The sequence below is a fragment of the Porites lutea genome, chromosome 7 (genome assembly GCF_958299795.1).
Source record: "Porites lutea chromosome 7, jaPorLute2.1, whole genome shotgun sequence".
In the NCBI taxonomy this organism is placed as follows: Eukaryota; Metazoa; Cnidaria; class Anthozoa; order Scleractinia; family Poritidae; genus Porites; species Porites lutea.
Window position 1 is genome coordinate 1,700,310 of NC_133207.1, and position 24,010 is coordinate 1,724,319.

Below are 24,010 nucleotides of genomic sequence, written 5' to 3' on the forward strand. Positions count from 1 at the left end.
CATTAATTTTTCAAATTCTCTCAACTAATTCATAAGGAAATGTAATGAGATCAGAAAGGACAATTTGTATGTAATATTGGGGCATAGGGGAGGTGGCAGAGGGGGATTGTTGATAGAGGGTGGACTGCATGTATTATACATTGAGAGGAGCAAATATTGTATAATTTATTGTAAAAAAAAAATTTAAATCTTCTCTTAAGAGAACTTTGTTTCACAAAAAAGGTATTAATAAATCCTTCCCATTAATAAAATTTTACTTGAGACTGACATCATTTTGAGACTGATTCTTTTAAAGTGTGTCAGAAAGCACTCTGCAAGAATAAACATCCCCCCAATTCCCTGTTGTTCAGATAAACATCTTCCAGTTGTTATGATTATTAAATAGTTAACAAGAATGCAAGTGTTTTCACTCAACAGGGTTCTCAGGGCACCCCCCCCCCCCCCCCCCCATTATCATCATTGAAGCGACAACTATACAGTACAATACGCGTAGGCTCACATGTTGTTATAGCAAGGCGTACTGTTGTATGTATCAGTGGAATGTTCCATTTCTGGGTTCTGGGACTTTCATAGTTGCACCCTGGAAAAATTCCTGGAGTTTTGCAAGTATTACGCTAGTGTTTTCATGATCAAGCTTGCAGACCTATTGTGACATTCTTACATCTGGGTGGGGGAGGGGGGAATTAAGCTACACTGTACTAACGTTCACACATACATTTTTGACAAGTATGTCTTGTAGATCACAAGAAAATTAACCCGACGGGAGAACTGATGATCGTAATTTCTGATTCCACAGATGGCCCTGAACACCTTCGGAATTCTGCAGAACATCTTTTAAAAATCTTAGGAATTAGAATCATGTCATCTATATACAAAATAACCAAACCCTCTTAGAACAAGAGATTTCGCCAGTTTTGACTGAAGAAAGACCATCCAATGGGTTATTCACTCACTTTAATTATAGTGCTAGTGCACACGTACACTGTACTATAGATCACCACCAGTTTATCATAACACTTCTTATTATAATTTACACAACCATACATGGTCACTGCCCACTCATTTACATGGAGTAAAATGTTACATTCATCATCTTAAATTATAAACTAATTATTAGGTCTGCGAGCAAATAAATAACATTTTATGTCTAAAACACACTCATGGTGACTGATTTTTTTTATTACTACAGGTTAATATTGTAATAATTGCAATTCACTCACCCATGTCACATAATCAGACACTGTTTGAAATGGCTTGAAAGGGGAGAGGGGAAAAGATTGATTAATCTCTTATCTCCCTCTTTTCACCTCTTTTTCTTCCGCCTCCCTTATTTTTTTTGCCATTTCTTGGTTCATGCACCATTAGATTTTACTCAACAATTGAAAAAAAAAAATCATTTTGTAATTCCGATATTCCTTGCCGCTCTATCCTGTCCACAAGTATGGTAAATGTTTTTTTTTTAAATTATACTTGAACTTGTAATGAATAAATTTCAAGCAATAGTCACCTACAATGTGTTCAAACATATCTTTTTTCTGGGGAACAGTAAAATAACACTACCAAATTGAAAAATATGAGTCTCGACAAGTTGACGAAATATGCAGAGAGTGTGATTAATGTACAAAAACCAAGTGTGACGAGGGACGGAACAAAAACATCATCTTTGTGCTTGAATTTCCCATGACCAGAAAAATCTTTGTCGAAGGTCTAGCTAGCATGAGCTATTTTCATAAGAGTCACCGTGTAACTGCCACCTTGATTTTTGGATTTTTCAGTTATCAGCTGTTATGCATCACTGAGAGGGACTTATATACATGTAGTTGCCTCATGATTGGAGGTTTGTTTCCTCTCTGAGAGAGAAATCACTTCGTTTGACATGATGGTGAGTTCAATTTGATGACTCACATTATGGTAATACTACTATTGAGCAACAGAGAATCGAAAAGTTTGATTCCGGCTCGGTTGCTCTATGGATCTCTCCGTCCACCTTCACATATTTTCCAAGTATTCTTTCACAGTTTTAAGCCCAAAAAATAATTTATAAGATAAGTATTAATTTTTATGTTAATAGCCCAACACTGCCATTCCAAGTCAACATTCGCTTTCTTCGCCTTCTGCGGGTGTGACAATTAACTGAGATGATGCGAACTGTCCATTTGTTTGTCCCTTGTGAACACAATTTGAGGATGACGCACATTCCTGATAGAAAACACAAGATCGAAATGATATCTGAATGAGAGGAATAATATTATAATGTTTGCGAATGGTCTTATAATAACATGAGTGATGTTGGTACAATGCATCAACAATAACCTCATGTACTTCTGTTATAGAAAGGCAAAACTCAGATGTTTGAGGTCTGCAAGGAGAGGGGTTGGGGACGGCTGACAGGCGCCACTTCCATAGATTTAAAGTAAGGACTGGCAAGTTGAGATTTTGAGGACCAAAGACGAAAACTGTCAAAAAACGATGTGGTAGAATTGCACGAACAGGACATTGTTTAAGTGTGTAGAACTTTTTAAATTAGCTAACAACACAGACAAATGAAGCCAAAAAAGACCCTTAATCTTTTCAAAGGCCAATAACGAGCTCGAGCAACAATGACGGCAACAGCAACAAAAACGGCAAAAAAGCAAGAGGTTTAGAATAAGCAAAACAACAACTTGGCACATGCTGCACGCTTTTTTGCCGTCGTTACACTACTAAGATGCAAAAAAATACCTAATTTCATGTTTTATAGAAGACATGAATGCAAGAAAACGATTTTCTCTTTCTTTTTCATAACGTAGGCACAGCTCTTTGGAATTCAGCTCTAGAAAAATTCGCGCACATTTGAACAAGGACGAGGTAGAATAGTCGTGATAAAGTTTGGAGCCATGCGAATTCAGTATTTCAGAGATGTTTCACTGCCCGTCGCCTGCGTTGTTGCTTAAGCTCCCTAAAAAAATAGAGATTCGTGATAGCTTCTTGGCTAACCTATACCATTAGGTTATTGTGGGTCACTCGTCATAATTACTTCAACCAGTACCTCAATTAGTACTTTGAGCTAAATACATTAGTACTTAAAATAAAGAAGGTTTTTATACCTTGCAGTCATCCACTAAACAAACGGGACTAGATCCTTGAATCGATCTCTGCTGCAGAAAATCTAGGAACTAATAGAAATGAGAGCATAGTATAGGTTATGTCACAGAAAATAAAGTTGGTCTTTTACTTACCTGAGTTGAGATTTAAGAAAAATTCTACATTCTAATAATTCATATATGAGAAACCTCCTGGATCCTAGATTATACTCAGCACCAAGATTGACAGCAACAATCTGTCGGTCTCTCGTAGGGGTCACCAAATCTCCTAGCTGAGCCAGCCAAAGTGTTTTACTTTATATGGAGAAATGTTGGGCCAGCTATGAGGGTGACCCTACCGTCGCAAACGGGTGACCCACTCGGCGGTTCAACCATCTAGCCGAGGGAACTTTTTGCTTCTGTTTTAAATGGTTCACCAATTTTTGCAAGGAAGTGTAGGAAAGGTTGGTTCGCCCAAAGTAGCTTGGGTAGGAGGGTGCGCCTTCTTCCCATGACAACTTTTCTCCATATAAATGCATTGCATGGGGGCTACGTTGTTGTTCCTGGTCTTCATACCTCTGCAGAGTCGTTAAACAGCTCATCTTCCCCTTCTCCCGGCGGTCTATTTTTCATAACTTCTTGAAGTTCTTTATCTGTGCTTTCCTCAGGGACGAAGAATCGTTGATCTATGTATTTCGTGACAATGTACTTTTTTCTCTCTTCCCTGTCAGGGCGAAAAAATATTTACAAGTCATTAAGTGCATTTCTAGATGCAAGTGGGAACATTATGTCAGAAAAACATGTGGTAATCTAACTTACTTTGAACAATCTCTTGCAGGTTTTTTATATTCTCCAAGATTTCCTTCATATATTCTATTTACTTTTGTATTTCCCAGGGACTCCATATACTGGTGAAAAAGAGAGGAAATGGAATACACAATCAACAAGTTTCTAACCAAGCTTGTTTGGTCAAGATGGCTGAATATATGGGCCAGGATGTTGGGCTTGTTCTGTTTTCTTGTTCCTTTTTTTTTAGCCAATATTCAATAATGCATATACCCTAAATTTGGCTGAAAGTAGCACACTATCTCAGTGAACCAAATTAGTGTTGCACTCCTAAAATAAACCAGTAGCTACCAGAAAGTGGCCAAAAGGTTTTGAATCTATGAAATCCAGGTTGCCCTGGATTGATAAATAACTGAGAAAATGAAGAGCTCCCAGACAGGACAATACACTGTTAATAAGAGGATGTTAGCAATCTGTCCAATGACTCATTCTTTTTTTTTAAAAAATATCTACAACATATATATCGCTAAGATAACCACATGTTTTAGAAAATGAAAACACAAAAAATTCCACTTTTCTTGTAGATGATGAGTATCACTTGCATTCAATAAAAAATAAATTTAAAACAAATATGCTACCTTAACAGTCTGTTCCTCCCATTTGTCTAACGTCAGTGATCTCACTTTAGATACATGCACTCCTAGACTCCGATGTATTCCGGAACATTCAATACAAACTAAGATTCCTAAGTTAATGCTTGCCCAGTCTGGCCCTACAACAAACAGAGTAACATCAAATATGACTGATGTTAGATATGCACTTTCATGTTAACCTTAGACCAAGTTATGACGTGACTGATCATTATAAATCAGTGGACAAAATCCCATGGTGTTACCATTCAAATAAAACCTCTTTTGCAGAACTTTTGAACAGTATTACAATTAAATGTGAGGATTTTACAAAAAGAAATTTGGAATTTTTGTGAATTTTTTACTCTAGCAAGTGTTAGGGATGAAAAGGTCATGATATATTAACAGATACTGTATCATATTTACAAAACAAACACAGCAAAGATAAAACAGTGGTGGTCAATATTATTGTAAAAGAACTTACAGTCATACAAGGGATAACAAACTGTATCTAGTTAATGCTGCTACTTCCAACACAATGGCTGCCTCTTCATGCCACTACCACTACCTGATGATCAGATCTTTAAAATTATTCTCATAACAGTTCTGCCAAATTTTGTACTAATGTTCTTTAAGGAGAAACTACAAAGTAGATAGATCAGTATTGACAGTAAGTTTACTCACGTGGTGCTGAGCAGTCAGCGCAGTATGAATTGCCTTCAATCTTTCTTATCCTCTCGGAAGCATTTGAAACATACACTTTCTTTGAATTGGCTGCAGAAGTTGATAGGCCTACTTGAGATCTCGCAAGTGACTAAAACAAAAAGACCATGTTGATTGGTTTTAAAGGCAACTTTTTGCAACCTATTTCTTCGCGACAAAAATAGAGATCACTAGGTAATATGCATGCTACAACAAATTAAAAGGTAACGATGAATTATAAACTTTAAAGCCAAGTTTTGGGTGGCTTACATTCACATAAATGTACACTTCAAAAGATGATAATGAAACATGCTTAAATTATGTTACTTAAAAGAAATAATTCAAACCTCTTACTTTTACTAAGACCAATCAAAATACTGGTACATACAGATGACCCAATAACCGAAGCAAGGGAGGGTGGAGGACTGGGACTTAATGGTACCCTCAAGGACAAAATAATACAGTTCGTAAATCAAAATTAACAAATGTTTTTCTTGTTTGTTTGTTTGATTTAAATATCATTTATTTTCTATTCAATGTGTCTTATTTTACTACATTAATTTCCACCATGCTTAGGATTTTTAGTGCTCATGGTAATAATTACCACGAACACTAAAAATCCTAATTAGATAATAATAATAATTATTAATTAATTAATAATAATTAAATTAATTAAATAATAATTATTAATTATTACTTATTTTAATGACAACTTAGGTCTACGTGTAACTCACCTGTAGCTTTGCTTTAGAATTTCTTAAGGCATCAGCAGTTGCTTTCTAAAGAAAAACAAGTATTGGTTTGGAAAAAATTTGCTCTCTTACTTCCTCAATTGGATTCTATTGTAGCCCACTGCTATTCCAACCACAGGCATGTAGCATCTGAGACATTAGATCCTACAAACTACAAAATTGAAGCAATGCTACATGGTATTTGCAGCTCAGTGGAGAGACTAATAAAAAAAACCCAATAAACCTAAATGGAACTAAAGGGGGGCTGACATGGCCACACCCCTCAACAACTGCCATTAAAAGAATTAAAGAATTTTTTTGTAAAAGCTCTCTTCTATAGCATTAATTTTTTGACACAAAATAACAAATGGTCTCAGAGTCTCTCATGTTACCTGAATTGCTGTAACCCACTCTTGTACTTCTTGATCAGTGACTGCTTGGAAAATTCTTTCACTAGATGGTGATATAAGCTGCAAACAAATTGAAATAAATATTATTATTATTCATTCAAAATATTTCCCCGATTCTGATTGGCTAAAAATTAACGAGGAAATGACATCAAAAATGCAGCGTTTTCACAGGTTAAGGCACCATTAACCGAGAAGACCTGGGGACAAGGTTGAGTTGTTTTGGTAAATTTCACTCGTTTCAAGAGTAAGAACTAGGCGAAAAAATAGCTAAAAACATGGCAAGAACAGCAAGAAGACAACTTGAAGGGCGACATCTGCTATTTGGAGAATATTTGCGGAGCTGGGCAAACCTAAACGTACACTATCGGAGATGAACTGAACATCAATGGATCGATGGAGGTAAGCATGTTTTAGCTATGTTTTTAAACTAGGAATTATTTTGAATGAATAATAAAACAGTTATTGAATTTGGCTTTCGTATCATATGAAGAATTGATGAAGATCTCGGAGGGTGTTATCCGCCTCGGCCTACGGCCTCGACGGATAACACCCTCCTCAATCTCCATAATTCTTCATAAGATACTCAGCCTCATTCATTAACAGTTACTGTTAAATAACCAGTAGTTAGAAAAGTTGCCAAGTATAATATTATTCTGGTACGTAGCAATAAATTGAAGGTGAGCCAGGAGGTGTTTTTGCGCAAGCCCTTGTTGAATGTTAAAAAAAGACTTAAAACTTTTCTTTTTCAAAAAGCACTTTTATAACTTTTTTCCAATAACTTTTTAGCCATTTTTCTTTTAGTCTTAAGATTTGAAGCTTTTTCTTAATATTTTCTTATTATTGTCATTATTTTATTGTTCTTGTCAAGCACTTTTGAACATAAAGGATATTGCCACTATATAAAAATATTTTATTATTATTATCATTATTATTGTTATTATTATTGAACAGAATTAAAGTAATAATATATGTGACAAGGTTGTCAGTAACTATTAGCAACTGTTACATGATACCCTTTAAAATACTTATGGTCTAATCTTGCCTTACATTACCAAGTCCATAAAAAATAATAACGCAAGAAAAAATTATTTTTTTTAACAATAGCTTGTTTTAGTCTAAAAGAGCTGGATAATTAATTATAGCTATTTGCTGGACAGGTTTCAGTAAAACCAACTCTAATTTTACAGCTCTGAGTATCTACATGTACCTGAAAGCAGTTATTCCTGTCTGCATCTGATGATTCACACAACTTCACTGTGCACAGCAACAGATTTTCCATCACTGATGGCATGACCTGTTCTTGACCTTGGGCTAACAATCTGCCATCTTTTTGATCCACAATGAAGTACTAACAGAACAGCAAAGTACATCAAAATAATATGCCCTCTTAATGTGAGATGCCCTGGGCCCAGTTTTTCGAATGCAGGTTAACGCTAACCTGAGGTTAAATTTTAACCCGGGTTTCTTTTTCTTACTGTCAAAAGCACTTTCTCGGATAATTTTCTTTGTTGTTTTTAGAGTATCCAATCATCAAATTGTAGACAAAGAAATTAAGCTAAATTTAATTTTTAAGCTCTCATAGTTGAATTCAAATCTCGCACTAACCCTGGGGTATCTTAACCTAGCTTCGAAAAACCTGGTCCAGGATGCAAAGAAAGCCAATTTTGCAGCTTGCTCTTCAGGCAAGCTGTTACTAGCATGCACTAGCCCGAAAAAAGTTTTGGACGAGCAGGATTGTTTACCCATTCTTTTGTAATCTGAATACCCCAAAAATCTTCACTTGCCTGTCAGGCAATTTAAGAACAGAATTCACTAGCCCGATAGCAAAATCCACTAGCCCCAGGTTATCGGACACTATTTTCTTTGCACGTTGTATGCCATCAAAATACATGTGAATGAGTTACAATGCATGTTTCTTCACTTGTGTCACAAACTAGCCAAGACACTGCTGAAACACAATCCTATCCACTCCAGAGGTTTTGATAAATTCTAAATTACTCCAAAGGTCTGTGAGCCTAAAAATGAGACTTCTTCAACAATACAGTTAAGTGGAACTGTTAATTTGCTTTCAATTCATATTTTAAGCAATTCTTAATCTTTTACAGTGGTAGATGAACTACTATCATTGGCCAATATCATGTCTAAAGCAAATTCATCATGGTCCTTCTCTTTCAATCTCTTCCAAGAGAGTGCAACAAAAAGGTTCTACAGAATTTCAGTTAGGTGTAGATGAAGTTAGACTTGTTTACCAGTAGTGGCCATCTTGACTTGGGAAAGCCCTTCTGTTTTATCCTTAAATATCCTCTCTTACATCGCTCAAAACCAGCAGATGTTTCAGCCAAGGTTCCCTCTCCTGTTGCTATAATTCTGCAAGGAAGGTTGTAAAACAGAATAATTACGTATGTGTAATCAAATGGTAACAAGTGAAATTAGGGAATAATTTCACTCGCATTTTGTCCAAATGCTTATAATTTCCAGAGCCTTTAGGCGAGGGAAATTATTAGGATTTGGACAAAACGCAAGTGAAATTATTCCCTAATTTCACGAGTATACCATTTAATTACCTATTAATATCATGGGTGATGAATTACGTTAGCAATCAAGGATTTTTGACTTGTTAATCCTGGATCGTATTGATCGATCATGAACTCCACTCTCTCAAACGTTTAGAGCTAAAATTTGGCTTAAGTTTTCAGACTTTTTCGACAACATACCTCTAAGAATCCTTCTTGATGTGCTCTTTCGTGTGTTCAGGTTTCTAAAGCATCTTTTTATGCCCTGACATCTTCATTCATGACATTTTAAAACTTCCTCGCCATCTTGAAACGGAGACGTATGGCAGGTTGCCATGGCAATTTAGTAATTTCTCATGTGAAATTACAAATTAACGCTGAAATTTCGCGCCAAAATTAAGGAGTAATTCGTCACCTATGATATTACTTACATTATTGAATGCAAGCAAATTTTGTACATGGCAGTGTGCAACATTTTTTTGCATGAATTACAACATAAAAAGCTCTACAACTTCAGTTTTTAACTTTTTTTACAATTTTGAATTAAGTTTAAATTATTTAGATTTTAGCCAATTTAGTATGTTGAATCCTTTTTAGAGATTTTCCTAAGGCTGCCATTAAGAGCTAGGGGCTGGGGATTTCCCCAGCTAACAGGAATGTACCATAACCCCTGGCAACTTTCATAGAAATGAAAAGAACAAAAATAAAACCAAATGAAACTCCTAGCTGTTAGATTCCCTGCCTCCTTGAAATTCTAGTGACAGTCGTGTTTTGCATTTGATCATACAAAGCAACTGCCCCACAAAATGCTATAACGTAAGATCATAATGTTCTCACTGGATAGGTCTTGAAGTGTCTGTATTGGGCTGTTTACTGGTTACGTTGGATGGGCCAACTTCAGAGCTTGGACTGAGTAGATCATCAGGTATAACTTTAATGACTTTTTCTTGAGGAACATCTGGAAAAATAAAGCAAGGATTCAATCAGTTATTCCTTTCTTTGTAAAAGTGGCTAAGAAAAACAAATTCACACACAAAAAAATCTGTCATCACATGTAGGTAAGTAGATTTTGCTATTTACATCCCATTCTGAGATGTGTTAGTTTTCTATCTTATATGGAGCACATACTATACCATCAGAAGTTGTTGAAGAGCCTTCCTTCTTCTTGGATGGAGAAGATGGTAGGCTGGTGGGTGGTTCAGCTTTACTATGCGAAGATGATGATGTTTGATCTTTTCTGTTGACTTGTGGGGATGATGTCTCCGTGGGCTTGTTAATCACTTCCCATTCTGAATCCTATGGAATGATTCATGTTGGTAAAAACATTATTCTGTTTTTAGAAGACACCTGGAATTTTCTTGCAAATTTATCAAAAGCAACCATGTTGAGTTGGTTGGAGAAGGAGTGTTGTATTGTATTGTGACACTTAAACAGCAGTGAGGGGTACTAAGTTTGGATCATCTTTTTTTAAAATGTCCCTTTGCTGCTAGCAGCATCATGAAGGCACATTGCGCAGACTAGTAATCACTTGCTATACTTGAAATAAACCACATTTAAACATATTTGAAGGTCTACTGATTGTTTAAATCATTGGTTAAAGTGAACTATGTTTAAGTGATGGACCCAGCGCAATGTAAGTTAATTGAATGAATAATAGATAAAGAAGACTTTAACAACTGTTTCAGGCAATTCTAATGAGGTAGAAAATCGCTGAGAAGAAAAATCTTACACTGGGGGAAAGCCAATTCAAGTTGTGAATACTTCTTGACTATCCACTATGATATATAACTTTCACCATGCTTAAATCTAAAGCAAAAACTCATGTGTACCTGGCGATGAACATCCTTGCCAGATTTTTTGGAACCTGAAGGTAAATTAAAAATTTTAAATTTGATGCTAGTTAATAACTCAGACACAATAAACTAAAGTATGCCAACAGTAATCTATAATGCATCATTTTGGCTACAAACCTGCAGTGCTTCCTTGAAACAAATCACCAATCTTGTTAAAGAACTTGCCTGCCTGTGCATTCACTGCATTAACAGAATGACCGAGGGTTGCTGAACTGTAAAAATAGAGCATGTATGTGTGACTCAGATTGAATCCATTGTCATGTGACAAAAAAACTGCTTTACCACCTTAGGCTAATAAGCATGAAATCATTGGATCACATAAGTAAAAGGTCCTCAAACAAATAATTAGAGGAAAAAAAAACAATTTTTACAAAAAGTGTATGGTCTTAGGGGCATCCACAGTGCTGCAGCATGAATAAGACAAATGACATTTTGTGAGTGTCAAGCTGAAATTTATTTTCACATTTTTCCCAGAACCTAGTGGAGACAAGATGAAAAAGTTGGAATTTAAATGGTGAGACATGTTGCCTTGAAATGTTGTGGCGGTCAATGCCTCCATAGCTGGCAATGAAATAACCTGTTTGGTCAACATCAAGTTCTTTTTTGATAGGTTTACACACCTTGCTTGCTGATCTGCCTACAGACTTGAAAAAATCTATATGATCTAGATACATGTACACTGTAAGGACATCAGAAATTCATACACCACATTCCATATAGTATTACCCAAGAACAGTTGTCTGTGGCTCGGCAAAAGACTGTGCGTCTTTCTGATACTGAGTAAGAATGCTAGCTTCACTTGCTGCTTGAACATCCTCATCTTCCTTGAGTTTGTCCTGTGATGAGTGAAATGTTAGTTTTACTTCTATCACTGTCATCATCATCATCATCATCATCATCATCATCATCATCATCATCATCATCATCATCATCACCATCATCATATCACCATCACCAACATTACCATATTGGTTGGCTGCCACACAAGCAACCACAATTTTTAAACTCATACTCCTAATCTAACACTCCAAAAAATTTTTTTCCAAAAATCAGGGCAGTTTCTACGATTTTAAAGTGCTGTGTATATGCAGTTATAGAAGGTGGGGAATATACCTGAAGGACATTCTGTGGTTTCGTTTTTCTCTTGCTTTCCTGTGAAAGCAGCCAGGGGTCATGATTATAGGGGCTGGGGAAAATCTTAGCCCTTGGTGACAGCCCACAAACATTACATAATAACCTATGACGACATCAGTGGCTGTAGTTTCACCAGGCAAAACCCCACTGTTTACTGTCTGATCAAATTAGGATTGAACTTAATTCCACTGCAGCAAGTCCAACAGTTCTAAGCCATCTCATGATTTTTTACACAGAAAACTGCATTGGAATCTAAGGGTGCTTTCCACTTGTAAGAACTGACCAGCCAGACAATTCCCATCACTTTTAATAAACACTATATATCCAGCCAGCTCAGTCAAATCCAAACTAGTATGCACAAAGGAAGTGGTTTTTAGCAAAAACATGTGGCTAAATGTAATCTAGGCAAGGTTAAACATGATTCAATGCTGGCCGGCAGTCTCCACCATCAATCATATTTGGGGAGGTCTTGGGCTTTAGCACGGCTTTAACTAAAGTAATTTTACAGCTCTTTCGCAGAAGTCAATGATTTTGCTCATGTTGCCTTCGTGTGCAGTAGCTTTAGCTGTTTTGCGCCCAACCCTTTGGATGTTCTTTTGGTAAGTATCTGTGCATTTCTCCACTGAGGTTCTTAGTGTAATGGTGCCTGGTGGTTGCCACTCACAGGGTTATCATGGTTACCAAAGTTACCAAAGTAGTCATGATTACCTTCTAGGCTGGCTTGGGGCTCCATTTGGTTTCACCAGCCACCTTCCCCACACCCATCTTTTGTCGATGGGTTTAACCTTCGGAAAAAGCCAATTTTTTTGCTAAATAGAAAGTGACCTAAGAGGACCCCTACCCAGCTAAAACCTTGCTCAGAGGTAGGGAATGTAAAGTGATAGAAACTAAATTGTAAAATAAAATGTCTTAAGGGACACGTATGTGCAGTGTGTACCAATTAACTGGCAAAGTGGAAATTAGAATAAAACTGGCATAACAAAGTCTCACCTCTAGTTTAGCATGAGTGTTTTGAAGCTCTTGAAAAAGTTCATTCATATATGGTTCCACGTCTTTCAAAGTCTATTGGAAAAAAAAAAACATTACTATTATGTTTTAAAGGAAAATTAAAAGCAGACCAATTTTAATGTTTTCCCACATGATGCTGCAGAATTAAAACAAGCATTAAGGGAATTCAGATAGAATAATAATAATAATAATAATAATAATAATAATAATAATAATAGCAAAAATAATAATGATGGTGATGATAATGATAACCCAATAATAATAACAGGATGTGCAGGTTAATAAATGAAAATAAGGGTACATGGCAAGTTAATACCAGGCCTAAAGGTCTACTGTGTTATCTTAAATTTCCTTCCCCCTTAGATTCCATTCTAGCTAATTGACCATTCCAGAAATACCATAACATACCATAATGCTCTTTGTTTGTCACTCCCTCTTGGGAGTTAAAATGGCCCCAAGAGAAGCTGAAAACAATGCTTATGCAAAATTTGGGGTGACAAACAAGGAGTATTATGGTATAATATGGTATTTTCTGGAGTGGTCAATTTATTTATTGTAGAGCTAAAAAACTGTACCTGGTAAGCAAAATTAAAGAAAGAGAACTGGGCAAGCATGTGTTCCAGCACTTTCTGAAGAATAATTACCTGCAAGGAAAAAACCAAGTCAGTGCTACTTAATGATCATCAACTGTGGACAAAGCATGAGAGACAGCTGAGAGACCAGAAAGCAGTTCATTGCTACACATATATCTCTAGGTAATATCTGTTGGCCTCCGACTTATCGAAATTTCACATCAACCAATGAGAAGAAGTAAATATAAGTCCCCTGCCCCTTGAAAAATTAATACCCTCATATAATTAAGTGATGAATCAACAAGTTGGAAAATTAAATAAACAATGCAGCATTTACATGTATCAAGTAATTGATTAAAACTGTAGTTAAACAAATACCTTCTTCAGAGTGTGAATGTCGCGTAGAGCTGACACATATTTGAGCAGGATTCTGTGATAATTGTGTCTGGCATGTAGCATACTGTGAGCCAACTTGTCTAGTACAGCAGGCTGGAAGGAAATTTTGAAGTAGTGATTTTGTCAAAGATTGCTATTATGGTGAGCAGTGGGACTCATTTTATTTGTATTGTGAAAAATCTTGAGTCACTGACCAGAATCCATGAGTCTCAGTCCAAAAACCAATGATCTTTTTAGAGTATTTGCATGGAAATGCTTCTGTTTATTTGACCAGAAGTTACTTCTGGACCTTGTTCATGGTAGATGATACAGTCAACTCTCTCCTAACGGACACCTCTATAAGACGAACACCTTTGTATAATGGACACCTAGAGTTGGTCCCTGCCTTTCTTTAACCTCTTTATTTGACTCTCTATAAGACAGACATCTCTCCAAGACGGACACTTAGTACCAGCCCCAGAAGTGTCCAACTTAGCGAGAGTTGACCGTATTACTCTTTTGTTGTAGGTTATATTACAGATTTAAAGTCACAAGTTACAGGATAATTTCAAAATCAACTTTAGGTCGCTTGATCAATCTCTGTCCCCTACATGGGATGTTGACAAGCAAAATCACAGTGTAAAGTTTGGGGCCAATAACCTCTGAAGTTTGACAAAGCACTGATGCAATAGAAAGTATTGGGTGTATTTATATTACAGGACAAAAATTCATTTCAGGTTTATTTTGATTCAACCTGGGCTGATTTAGCCTCGTTTCTTACTTCTCCCAGCCCATAAGGAGAAAAACGAAATTAAGAACCAACCCAGGTTAGAAGATTTTCACCAGAAATCAAATTTAACCTTTAATACATCTATGTAACTAATGCTTCACTTTAATCCTCAGTTTCAAGTTTTTCTATCCTTTGTTTTTAGATGGTAATTTACTATAACAAGTTTAAAACATAGGAAAACAAAATTCAAACCAAGGGTAAAATTAAATCACAACATCTGCCATCACATTTTATCTAAGATTTCCTTACCTCCTGCAAGTTAGTTAGATGAGGAACGCTGGAGAACTTTTCCCAGGATACATGCAAAGCATCTCGAGCTTTTTGCATTTGAGACTGAAGATCCTGTAAAATTAAAATTTATGTCAATTCTCATACCATGAACATAATATGTCGTAAACAACAAAAATAAATAGATTAATAAAGAATAAATCAAGACTTAAGCTGCTCAAGACACCCAAAAACATTACTAACAGTCCACTTAACAGTACATGTACAGTACATTGTATGGTAAACAATCCTTATCAATACTAAAATGCCACCTTATGTTACTGGATAATGCTCAGTCAAGCTTACCTTAGCCTTTTCAAACTCCTTAGTCAAAGCTACAAGTGGCTGAAGGGTTAGGATCTGTGTTTGACTTAAGAACATATCTCTGTAGCACTCAATTCGCTGAAACATATCCGCAAACTGTAACAAAGAAAAGATTGTCAGACATTTGATGATCCAATGAAAAGCTTAAGTACGATTAATATAGTGAAGAAACTGAAAACAGTTCATGAGAAGTGATCATGGTTTCTATTAGTAGAGAACACAACATTACAATACTGTAAAATTCCAAAAATAAGCCCCCCAAACTTGTAACGCAAAAAACTGTCCATTAAATCCCCCCTTCAAATATAAGACCCTCGGGGGCTTGTACTTGGAAATTGCCCTCAAATATAAAGTAAAACAAAGCAAAAACGGTAAATTTCCTTCCATCGATAAGGCTAGCCTTATCGATTTTGAAATGCAAATTTCCCTCCAAAGATAAGCCCCTCCAAAAATAAGCCCCTCAAAAAGGGCCTTTGAAAAATATAAGCCCAGGGGCTTATTTTCGAAATTTTACAGTACCAGTAGATGACTTTTTTAAAAAATATTTTATTACCTTTAGTATAGGTTCACTTATATCTTTATCATTCTGAAGAGTTTTAGCCACATCAGACAGAGCACTTCCAAACCCAACTGCAGCCTGACTATGTTGTAAGCCAGTGTTATAATAGGACTCTACTGTGCTTGCGAGTTTTGATAACCCAGGGGTGATCTAGAGGATAAAATACCATCAATCAAATAACAAAAGGCAGAAGTTCCTACAATGCCTCTTACCAGCTACCTATATCCTCTGTGGTGTAAAAACCTGTGAAGTTTTTCTTTGTTTTCTAGCTATTATTTTCCTTGGCTCTATTATGTTGACTTTTCAGCGGCTTGTTTATAATAATTATTTTGTTAATGATATATGAAATAAATCATATATGAACTGCGGAAATGAAATGAAGATGAAGAGATGATCATCGCAGTGAACGCAATTTATGTAATTGCGTAAAGAAGCCTGAAGCTTGAACCCACAATTGACCTGCTCCCAATGTCAGTGGCTTCATAGCTCAGTTGGTAGAGCATCACACTGGGTCACGGGTTCAAACCCTGTTGAAGTCCTGAATTTTTTTCAGGCTTCTTTACGCAATTGCATAAATTGTGTTCACTGCGACAATCATTTCTTCATCTTCATTAATTATTTTTTTACATCACTCCTAAGTTTTACAGGTTTTTACACCAAGTATCAGCCTAGCCTCCTTCCACTTAAAACAACAAAGGAAAAAGGGATACAAACTCTTTCCATCGTCAATGTGCAGAAAGTTAAATTGACTTTTAGCTCTTTAAAATATCTAAAAAAAATATAAAATATCTTCACTACACCAACAACTAGAAGGAGACTGATATTTTCTACAACCCTGGTCAAAACTCTTAAGACACTAACGCAATAGCTTGTCAAATTTAGGCATCTTCCCTCCCCCCTTCCCCCTTGGTGCAGTGTTGACATTATGTATTCAAGTTTTATTATTCAACACAATCAACACTGCTTGGGGGAGAGGGGAACAGCAGAAATAGCCCCTTTTAACAACATCGCCAAGCTTTTTTAAGAGGTAGAATATGAGTTAATTTAGCAAAGTGCGTCTTTGTGCCTAATTTCCTCAAGTGTCCCAAGACGTTTTGACCAGGCCTTATTGACAACTACGTATAATGGCCTGTCTGTGCAATCTAGGTTCATCCTCTGGAGTTGGCCAAAAGGAAAAAGATCTGACATGAAGTTTAGTTATACTGAGTTAGCAGTGCATAAGCTCTCCAGGTATTCAGAAAACCTACAGTGTACAGTCTAATGTATGATTCGCTCGCAGCGGGGAGCCATTAGTTCCAAGATTTGGAGCAGGTGTCAAAACGTTTTAAATGTCATTACAAGACGTCAACGGGATTTCCAACAATATTATTTTTAGTCAAATTGTCTCAATGCCAAGCACCTAGATCACGTTTAAATACTCAAGAAAATAGCTTAAGACCAATTATAAAACCACAAAAAACCGATGTTGTCATTAACTTATATTAGTTTACAAACAGCTGTTTTCACTTAAGTCACAAGTCGCAGTTTCCGTATAAAAAACCGCCGCTGCCTAAGACTACGTGACAATGATACTTTGCCACAATATTATCGCAGTTAAAAGATTTTTGTGGAACAGCACAAAACCAAGACAACAAATCATGAAAACAGACGTGATGTTTGCGGTTACCTCAGCTGCTCGATCAGTCCAGTACTTCAGAGATTGGTGGCATGTCGGGCTATCGTCTAGAACAAAATCGTACGAGGGAAGATCTGGTAAAACTGTCTCATAATAGTTGTCGTAAAACGTCATGACGAAATGTCGAGCCTGTTCACTAAACAAGAACCGCCGATTTGTTGTCTTGTTTCGTGGCAAGATAGATGGAAATCAGAACAAATTTCTACTCCTCCTCTCCATGTTTTTCTGAAGTCAACAGCTTAGGAACCTCGCCAAAGAACGTCGGCAAATAGCGCCTCGGTGTACTATGGGATTGGTACCAAGTCTGTTTCTGAAACGGCGGAGGACGAAAAAAGAGGAAGCCTGGTTAAAGGTATTGGCTTCTACAGCTGTTCTATGAATCTAAAGTTTGAATAAAGGTGATTGCCTCAATTATTCATTTTGGCGCCAAAACTTGTATCAATAATTAGAGGCCAAAATTATAGATTGATACGCCGTGACCTGATTAATGAGAGATGGACGCACGCGTGACTAACTTTGATAGCCTGCGTGGAAGAGGCGAAAAAACGGGGAGAGGAGTTTGGAAAAAGCCCTCTCTTTGCCACACAGGCTAATTTTTGATGAAAAAGACGATATTTGCAGACTTGTACAGGCCTGTTGATGTTGGAAATTGTGGTAGCAGTTTGGGAAAGGGGTGGAGGACGGTGATGGGCAGGTGAAGGTGAAGTTATCATAACGCCTAAGGAGTAGTCTGTATGGTAGATGCCGGTTTCTTCTGAAACAGCCGTGGGTTTCTTTTAGGGTGAAGGGAGATTTAAAAGGGAGAAATTTCGAGGACGCGCGCAGGCACGTACGAGAGGAAAGTAGAAGAGCCGACTCGGGGACGAGGTTGGGAGAGGAGCCTTCTTTCGTGTGTTCTCCTAGGGTGCTCTATTAAAACAAACCGGTGCTTCCGCCTGCCATGCAGAAATCGGCTCCTGGCAGGATACAGTGTCTGTGCTTTGTTTGTTGCGGAAACTGTGGACCTTTCGTTCCCAGGTCTTCCCGTTCCATTTTCAATAGACCAGAAGCATGCGTAGTAACGCGATTGTAAATGGCGGAGGCCCCCTGCGAAGGGGGAATGATGGTCATGGGCCGCATTGCAAGCATTTTGCCAACTCGACGGAACAAATCCGCCATAACGGCAAAGCGACTTCAAGTAGGGTGGATATGGTTTCACAAAGGTGGCTCTCTTCGAACATGCGGCAAGAACAGACCAGGTGACCACAGGTGAGCGTTGTTTAGTGGCACCTTCGATCTGAGACATGTTTCTCCCGATTTTTCTTTTGGTTTCCGTACGTTAAGCTTTCTTTACGTTTTAGCTTTCGCTGAACGGCTTTCTTGAAAAGAATCGTTTACTTTCCTTTGTGTCGTAACTTTAAGTGTGGTAATTGAAAATACCCGTTTTAATGGCGGAAATTGCAGTTCTTTTCACCCAGATTAGGCTAATAATTTCTCTTCTTGTCCCACTATATCAACATTTTGGGGACACGTTTACCACTCTTAGCTCGCACGTTTCACCGTCGGAAGCGAAAGCTGCCGGTTATTCGAACAAGGTGATCGTGTTGTCATCGCCTCCAGCAAAAGCTCGCCTTTGCCCTAAAGTAATATTTTGCTTGCTGATTTCCCCATTTTCAGGGTTCCAAAGTGCCTGTTTCCATGGCATCCCCCCAGTCATCAGCTCTGGCAGCACCACTGTATGTCCAGCATCTGGAAAAAGCTTTACGCTTGGATCCATTTCTCAGTTACTTAGAGAGTGTATTTACGGATCCTTTCTTGTCTAATATCAGGTAATCGCATCACAAATTTATTTATTTTTACTGGGCTATATCAGAAAGTTGCGTCAGCTGTGCATAGTCGATTAATTAAACCTGATACAGTGTAGTATATTAAAGGTACTTTTTTTTAAAGGGTTATTTTTTATGAAACATAAGCAGAGGTAAAGTGTACGTCAGCACAAGCACCTCCGATGGTGATACACTAAGAGATCACAGTTTTTATATTATTTTGTTATCAATGCTGAAAGTGATAGGATTCTGGTACATGAAGAAAACTCTTGATGGCAAAGGAAGTGGGGGAGGGAGAGGGAGTGTTTACAAAACAGTGTCCATCCTAAGAGAACTGTGTGGATTTTGGAGAGACAAAGAAAATGTGTAGAGGAAAGCTTGATCAGCAGAAGCAACTTAAGGTAAAGGTGCTGGGTTATTTTCAAAAGAAACTATGGTGCAGTGTGAGTGAGGGAAGGAAACAACAAATTGATAAAGTCAGTTTATCACTTTAAGAAATTTGAAAACCTGACCCTTTAAGCACAAGGCCTTTTGTCAGAGTGAATGGTGCTATCAAAGAGCACATCATAGCATCTTTTTATGGTGGTAAATTGATCTCATAGTTGAAAATAAATTCCAATTAAACTAGTTTTATCCTAGTGTGCTTCTCAGTTTTCTTTCTCTCTTATTACAGACATAAGAATTACACTTGAATTTTATTTAACGACTAACTTATGTTTTTTGCATTCACCAATCCTGACCTTTCAAGTTGCTATTTTTGCCATACTTTAACTGCATATTAAAAAGAGGATAACTTTTCTAGCCAGGAATTGTGAGCAATCTTTATGTTGTTCTGCTGTAGTGAAGATGATAGTGAACTAAGCGAGAATGATGCTGAAGCTCCTGCCAAAGGTGAAAGCCTTTTAAATGGGGACAAAAATGGCTTGATGATAAATGGATCCTTGAGTCGTGATGGTGAGTTGGCCTCTTTGTAAAAATGAAGCAGAAGCACAATGTTTTGATTTTATACTGTGTCTAGGATAGGAAGGGTCAGGGAGTGTACAGTGTATGTGTTGGGTTGATATGTACCTTCCGGGGGAAGGACTAGCACACCTTGCTACAGTGTAAGTTAAGATATATCCCAACTGCTGTTTACAGTCAAGCGTACCCCCATAGATGCAGTTACTGATTAATATCTGTGACATCTCTAGCCTGAGAAAAGAACCAACATTTTGTGACACTTCCCCCGGTCTCCCTGCAAAATGATGCATGAGCAGTGAGTACAGAAATTCCATACTGATGACACATCGCTAACCAGATCTAGTTAGTGCTTCTGATTGATCGTAGCAAATGTCCCTCTTGGCATAACCAATCAGAAGCACTACCAAAATCTGGGTAGTGACACATTACCAGTAGTGAATTTCTCAACTCATTCCTCAGATGTCATTTCATGCGGGAAACCAGTGGTGGCATCATGAAATGTTGTCTGTTTTGTCAGGCTATCAAACATCAGGCTGATATCCTGATAAATTGCCCCCATCCTTGTGAATGATATAAGTTACTATCTCAAACATAGATACTTCAGTAGCACGAATTTTATGGGGGATACCTATGGTTTATTAAGGTATTTGCAGGAAGTACCTCTGGGAGTATATTCAAACCAGTATTGTTTTCTTTTGCATATGTTTTGTCCAGAGCTCCGAATTGACAAAACAAGACTGTACAACTTTGCCAAAGTGAAAAAAGATAGGAGATGGCTGAAGGTAATAATAATTCATTCATTTTTTGTTTTGTTTTGTAAAAAAAAGAAACAGAAGCACTAAGTTTATGAACAAACCCCCCATCTCAGTTAAAAGATGTCTTCAGGAAATTTGGTCACTAAGCTCACATGTATTTATGTATAGAACGCAAATACAAGTGGTCATTGTCCAAAATGGTGATGTACCTGTACCCTGGAAAACATTTTGTGGCAAAAAAATATCTCATCCTAGAGGTGCAATACTTTTTCTGGCTCTTATATCTTATCTACTACGCAAGAGTTGCTCACAAGTAATTCTGTACAAAGTTGAAAAAAATGTTTAAAGGCTTGTTTTTGTAGTGGAAGGTGCACTTAGCTTATCCAGCTAGTTTACAGTCACTACACTCAAATACTTAGAAACAAATAATTCAAATACATCAAAAGTGGATTAAAAACCCCAACTGGCAGGAAGCAACCAGTTGGCTATTTAAAAGCATGGCTAAGGATTTGAAGTTGGATGACCAAGAAAAAATCAAGTAAGTGGCCTGAGTGGGACTTGAACCTTTTACCACTGGATTGTGAGTCTGATGGCTGACCACTTAGCCACGCTGCTGAGTGTTGAAACTGCTAGGCTTCTGGCAACAAAAAGGATGGGTTTCCTGAATTACGTCTCATAGCTTTTTGATGTCAAAATGTTTTGACTGGATGGACTTTTACATGATTAGAGACCTACAAACAATGAGGTTATTACAAATAGGTTAACTTTGGAGAACAATACCATCCACACTCCTCCCCTCTCCTCTCCATTCAAAGTTGGGGTGTTTGTTGTTTTCTACTGGTACATCAAACAGCGACACAATATTGCCTAGAGGGGGTGGGGGAGGGAAAGTTTTATTTTCCCCTCTAAGTTGTTAAAATGTCAGAGAGGCTCTTTAGGGCAAAGTGTCTCAACTAATAGGGTCGTCGATTGTAGTAACTGTGTATATAAAATTTTATGTGCATGTGTCATATTTTCAGGAGGTGCTTTTGAGTGACAGCTCAGATACATCATGTGATGAGGATGATGAAGCACCACTGACAGAGGAAGATCGTCAGGAGATGCTGTGGTTACACAAACATCAGAAAATTGCACAGCAGATGTATGGCTTTGACAAAGATGTAAGCTATTTCCTTGTTCAATACTAACAGTGTGATTATGACAAAAAAATACCAGAAGAATTTAACCCTTCCACGGTTTTCTTCAAGTTTTGATGGGGATCATGTGGTAAAAATCCGTCACCACCGCTAAAATGAGCAATTTAACCCTGGTAAACGTGCCAAGTTTGAAAGTGATACATCTAAAGCAAGCAAAGATACAGCTTCTTAAAGTTGCAAAATGTAACAGACCTCTGTATGGGGGACAGGAAGGGGGGGGGGGGTGGTTGTAAGTTGCTCCCCTCCATCTTACAAATGCGTGTAGAATTTTGTGACTTTGCGGAGCTATATCTTTTTTTTACAAATCACTCTCAAACTTGGCAATTTTACTATTTTTAGGCTTTCTTTTCAGCAATGTCAACAGATTTTCACTTACTGATCCATGACGAAAGTTAAAAAAACATGAATGGGTCTGTTAATATCAGCACTGGTGCAATATTGCCATCAGGTCCCTGGGTTTTAGAATGTCCATTTTACTGTTGTTTTTTTTATATTACCTTGTAATACAAAGACATTGTTAAGTAAATAGCAACCCAAAAATACTATTATCTAATATGAATACTTTGTTTTATCATACAGCTGTGTAGGTACCAATTTTACAGTGCCAGCTTGCTTTCAAATCAGGACAAGTACCATGAATATCAGAAACAGTCTGGATCCAAGAAGCTGAAAAGAAAAAAGTTAAAAGATGGTATGCATTTCTGTATTCATGATACTGTAAGGTTGGCTGCCAGGAGTATCTATGGGTTACCAATTTTGATAACAAGCCCCAGGGTTGAATAGTTTATGCATTTCTTAACTCAAGCTGACCAATATTTTTTGTCAGGCAAAGTGAAACTTCCCAAAGAAAAGAAAGAAAAGGACAAACTAAAAGTAAAGAAGAAAAAGAAAAAGACTGATGAATTGGTAAGTTTTTAACTTGGCAATCAGAATAAACAAATCTTCAATTTTTTTCTGCAAAATACTGATAACGAGGTGCAAGTTTGAATATTTTCATACTTTTGGTGACTTATTTATCTTATTAGATATTTTGTGTTATTTGCAGGAAGATGACCAGAGACAGTTGACATTGGAGGAAAGGATTTTCAAGAAAACTCTGATCAGACGCAAGGAAGCAGATGCTAAAAGAAGAAAGTTATGGGCTCTGATCGTCAGAAAAGAGATACCAAGGGTAAGAAAGCTATTAAGAGTGAGTCCATGGGTGCACCAGGCAGGTGTGCTACATGCTATCTCTCCGATTTCAACGAAACTTGGTCAGTTTAAAGGGTCTACCCCAAAACTCAAAATGACAAACTGGTTAACATTTTGGATCTTTATGGTGGGAGATAGCCCAGCCAACTGGTGTAATTAGATTTTTACCAATAAAAGTGCATTAATAACCGGCAAAAGTAGAAAGCTTTCAGGACAACTGCTTTTAACCTTTGACTATGAAGGTTTGTATATATGTTGATACATCTTTGACCAATGCAAGGATGTAAGTTTCAGTCAATTTGATTGACAGCTTGTCAATCACCGGCCTTGAATATGGGACCACCTTTTTAGCCATTCAAATACTTGCTGATTTTGAGATCAAATATCTCTCCTTGCCAGAAAGCTTTGACAATAATTTTGCTATTCCCTGTTTACCAACCCTTTGGTCTATAATAAACATTAAAAACATTTCTGGGCTCTGCCTTTTTTGGGCGTCAGATGCCACTTGAAAACTACCCCTAAATCAAGCTTATTTCCACTTTACCTGTCCAATAATTCAGCAATTAACGGCCGCTGAAGTTACTAAACCGACGCTTTGGCGCCCGTTATACAAGAATAATAATTGAGGAGTTTAATGCATGCTTAAAACGTTCGAGCTTTTGCGAGAAAATTAAAAATTTCACACTGATTAGTGATGTATGTCACCAAAATAT

At 37.2% G+C, this 24,010-nt stretch overlaps 2 protein-coding genes across 5 annotated transcripts in view; one reads left to right on the forward strand and one right to left on the reverse strand.

Annotated features, from left to right (window-relative positions):
- Window positions 1–937: 937 nt before the first annotated feature.
- On the reverse strand, window positions 938–17,625 carry LOC140943207 (arf-GAP with coiled-coil, ANK repeat and PH domain-containing protein 3-like). The gene is made up of 22 exons (XM_073392277.1): window positions 17,382–17,625; window positions 15,710–15,865; window positions 15,139–15,252; window positions 14,815–14,907; window positions 13,779–13,889; window positions 13,404–13,472; window positions 12,811–12,882; window positions 11,413–11,522; window positions 10,804–10,898; window positions 10,663–10,697; window positions 9,967–10,129; window positions 9,671–9,791; window positions 8,570–8,687; window positions 7,528–7,668; window positions 6,303–6,380; window positions 5,914–5,958; window positions 5,162–5,291; window positions 4,487–4,620; window positions 3,882–3,970; window positions 3,639–3,786; window positions 3,087–3,155; window positions 938–2,199 (listed from the first exon to the last, which is right to left on the reverse strand). The coding sequence occupies exons 1-22, from the start codon at window positions 17,502–17,504 to the stop codon at window positions 2,092–2,094; spliced, it is 2,322 nt and encodes a 773-aa protein (XP_073248378.1). The 5' UTR covers window positions 17,505–17,625; the 3' UTR covers window positions 938–2,091.
- An 838-nt stretch (window positions 17,626–18,463) lies between these two features.
- The window catches only part of LOC140944901 (chromatin-remodeling ATPase INO80-like), a 29,524-nt gene continuing 23,977 nt past the window's right edge, over window positions 18,464–24,010 (forward strand). For 3 of the 4 annotated variants that reach the window (XM_073394003.1, XM_073394005.1, XM_073394006.1), the window contains exons 1-7: window positions 18,464–18,638; window positions 20,037–20,149; window positions 20,870–20,937; window positions 21,930–22,070; window positions 22,686–22,797; window positions 22,933–23,012; window positions 23,152–23,277. In XM_073394003.1, the coding sequence (XP_073250104.1) occupies window positions 18,490–18,638; window positions 20,037–20,149; window positions 20,870–20,937; window positions 21,930–22,070; window positions 22,686–22,797; window positions 22,933–23,012; window positions 23,152–23,277 (789 nt within the window). In that variant the 5' untranslated portion in view covers window positions 18,464–18,489. Of the gene's footprint in view, window positions 18,639–19,046; window positions 19,199–20,036; window positions 20,150–20,869; window positions 20,938–21,929; window positions 22,071–22,685; window positions 22,798–22,932; window positions 23,013–23,151; window positions 23,278–24,010 lie in introns of all 4 variants that reach the window. The other variant, XM_073394004.1, reaches the window with a different exon arrangement.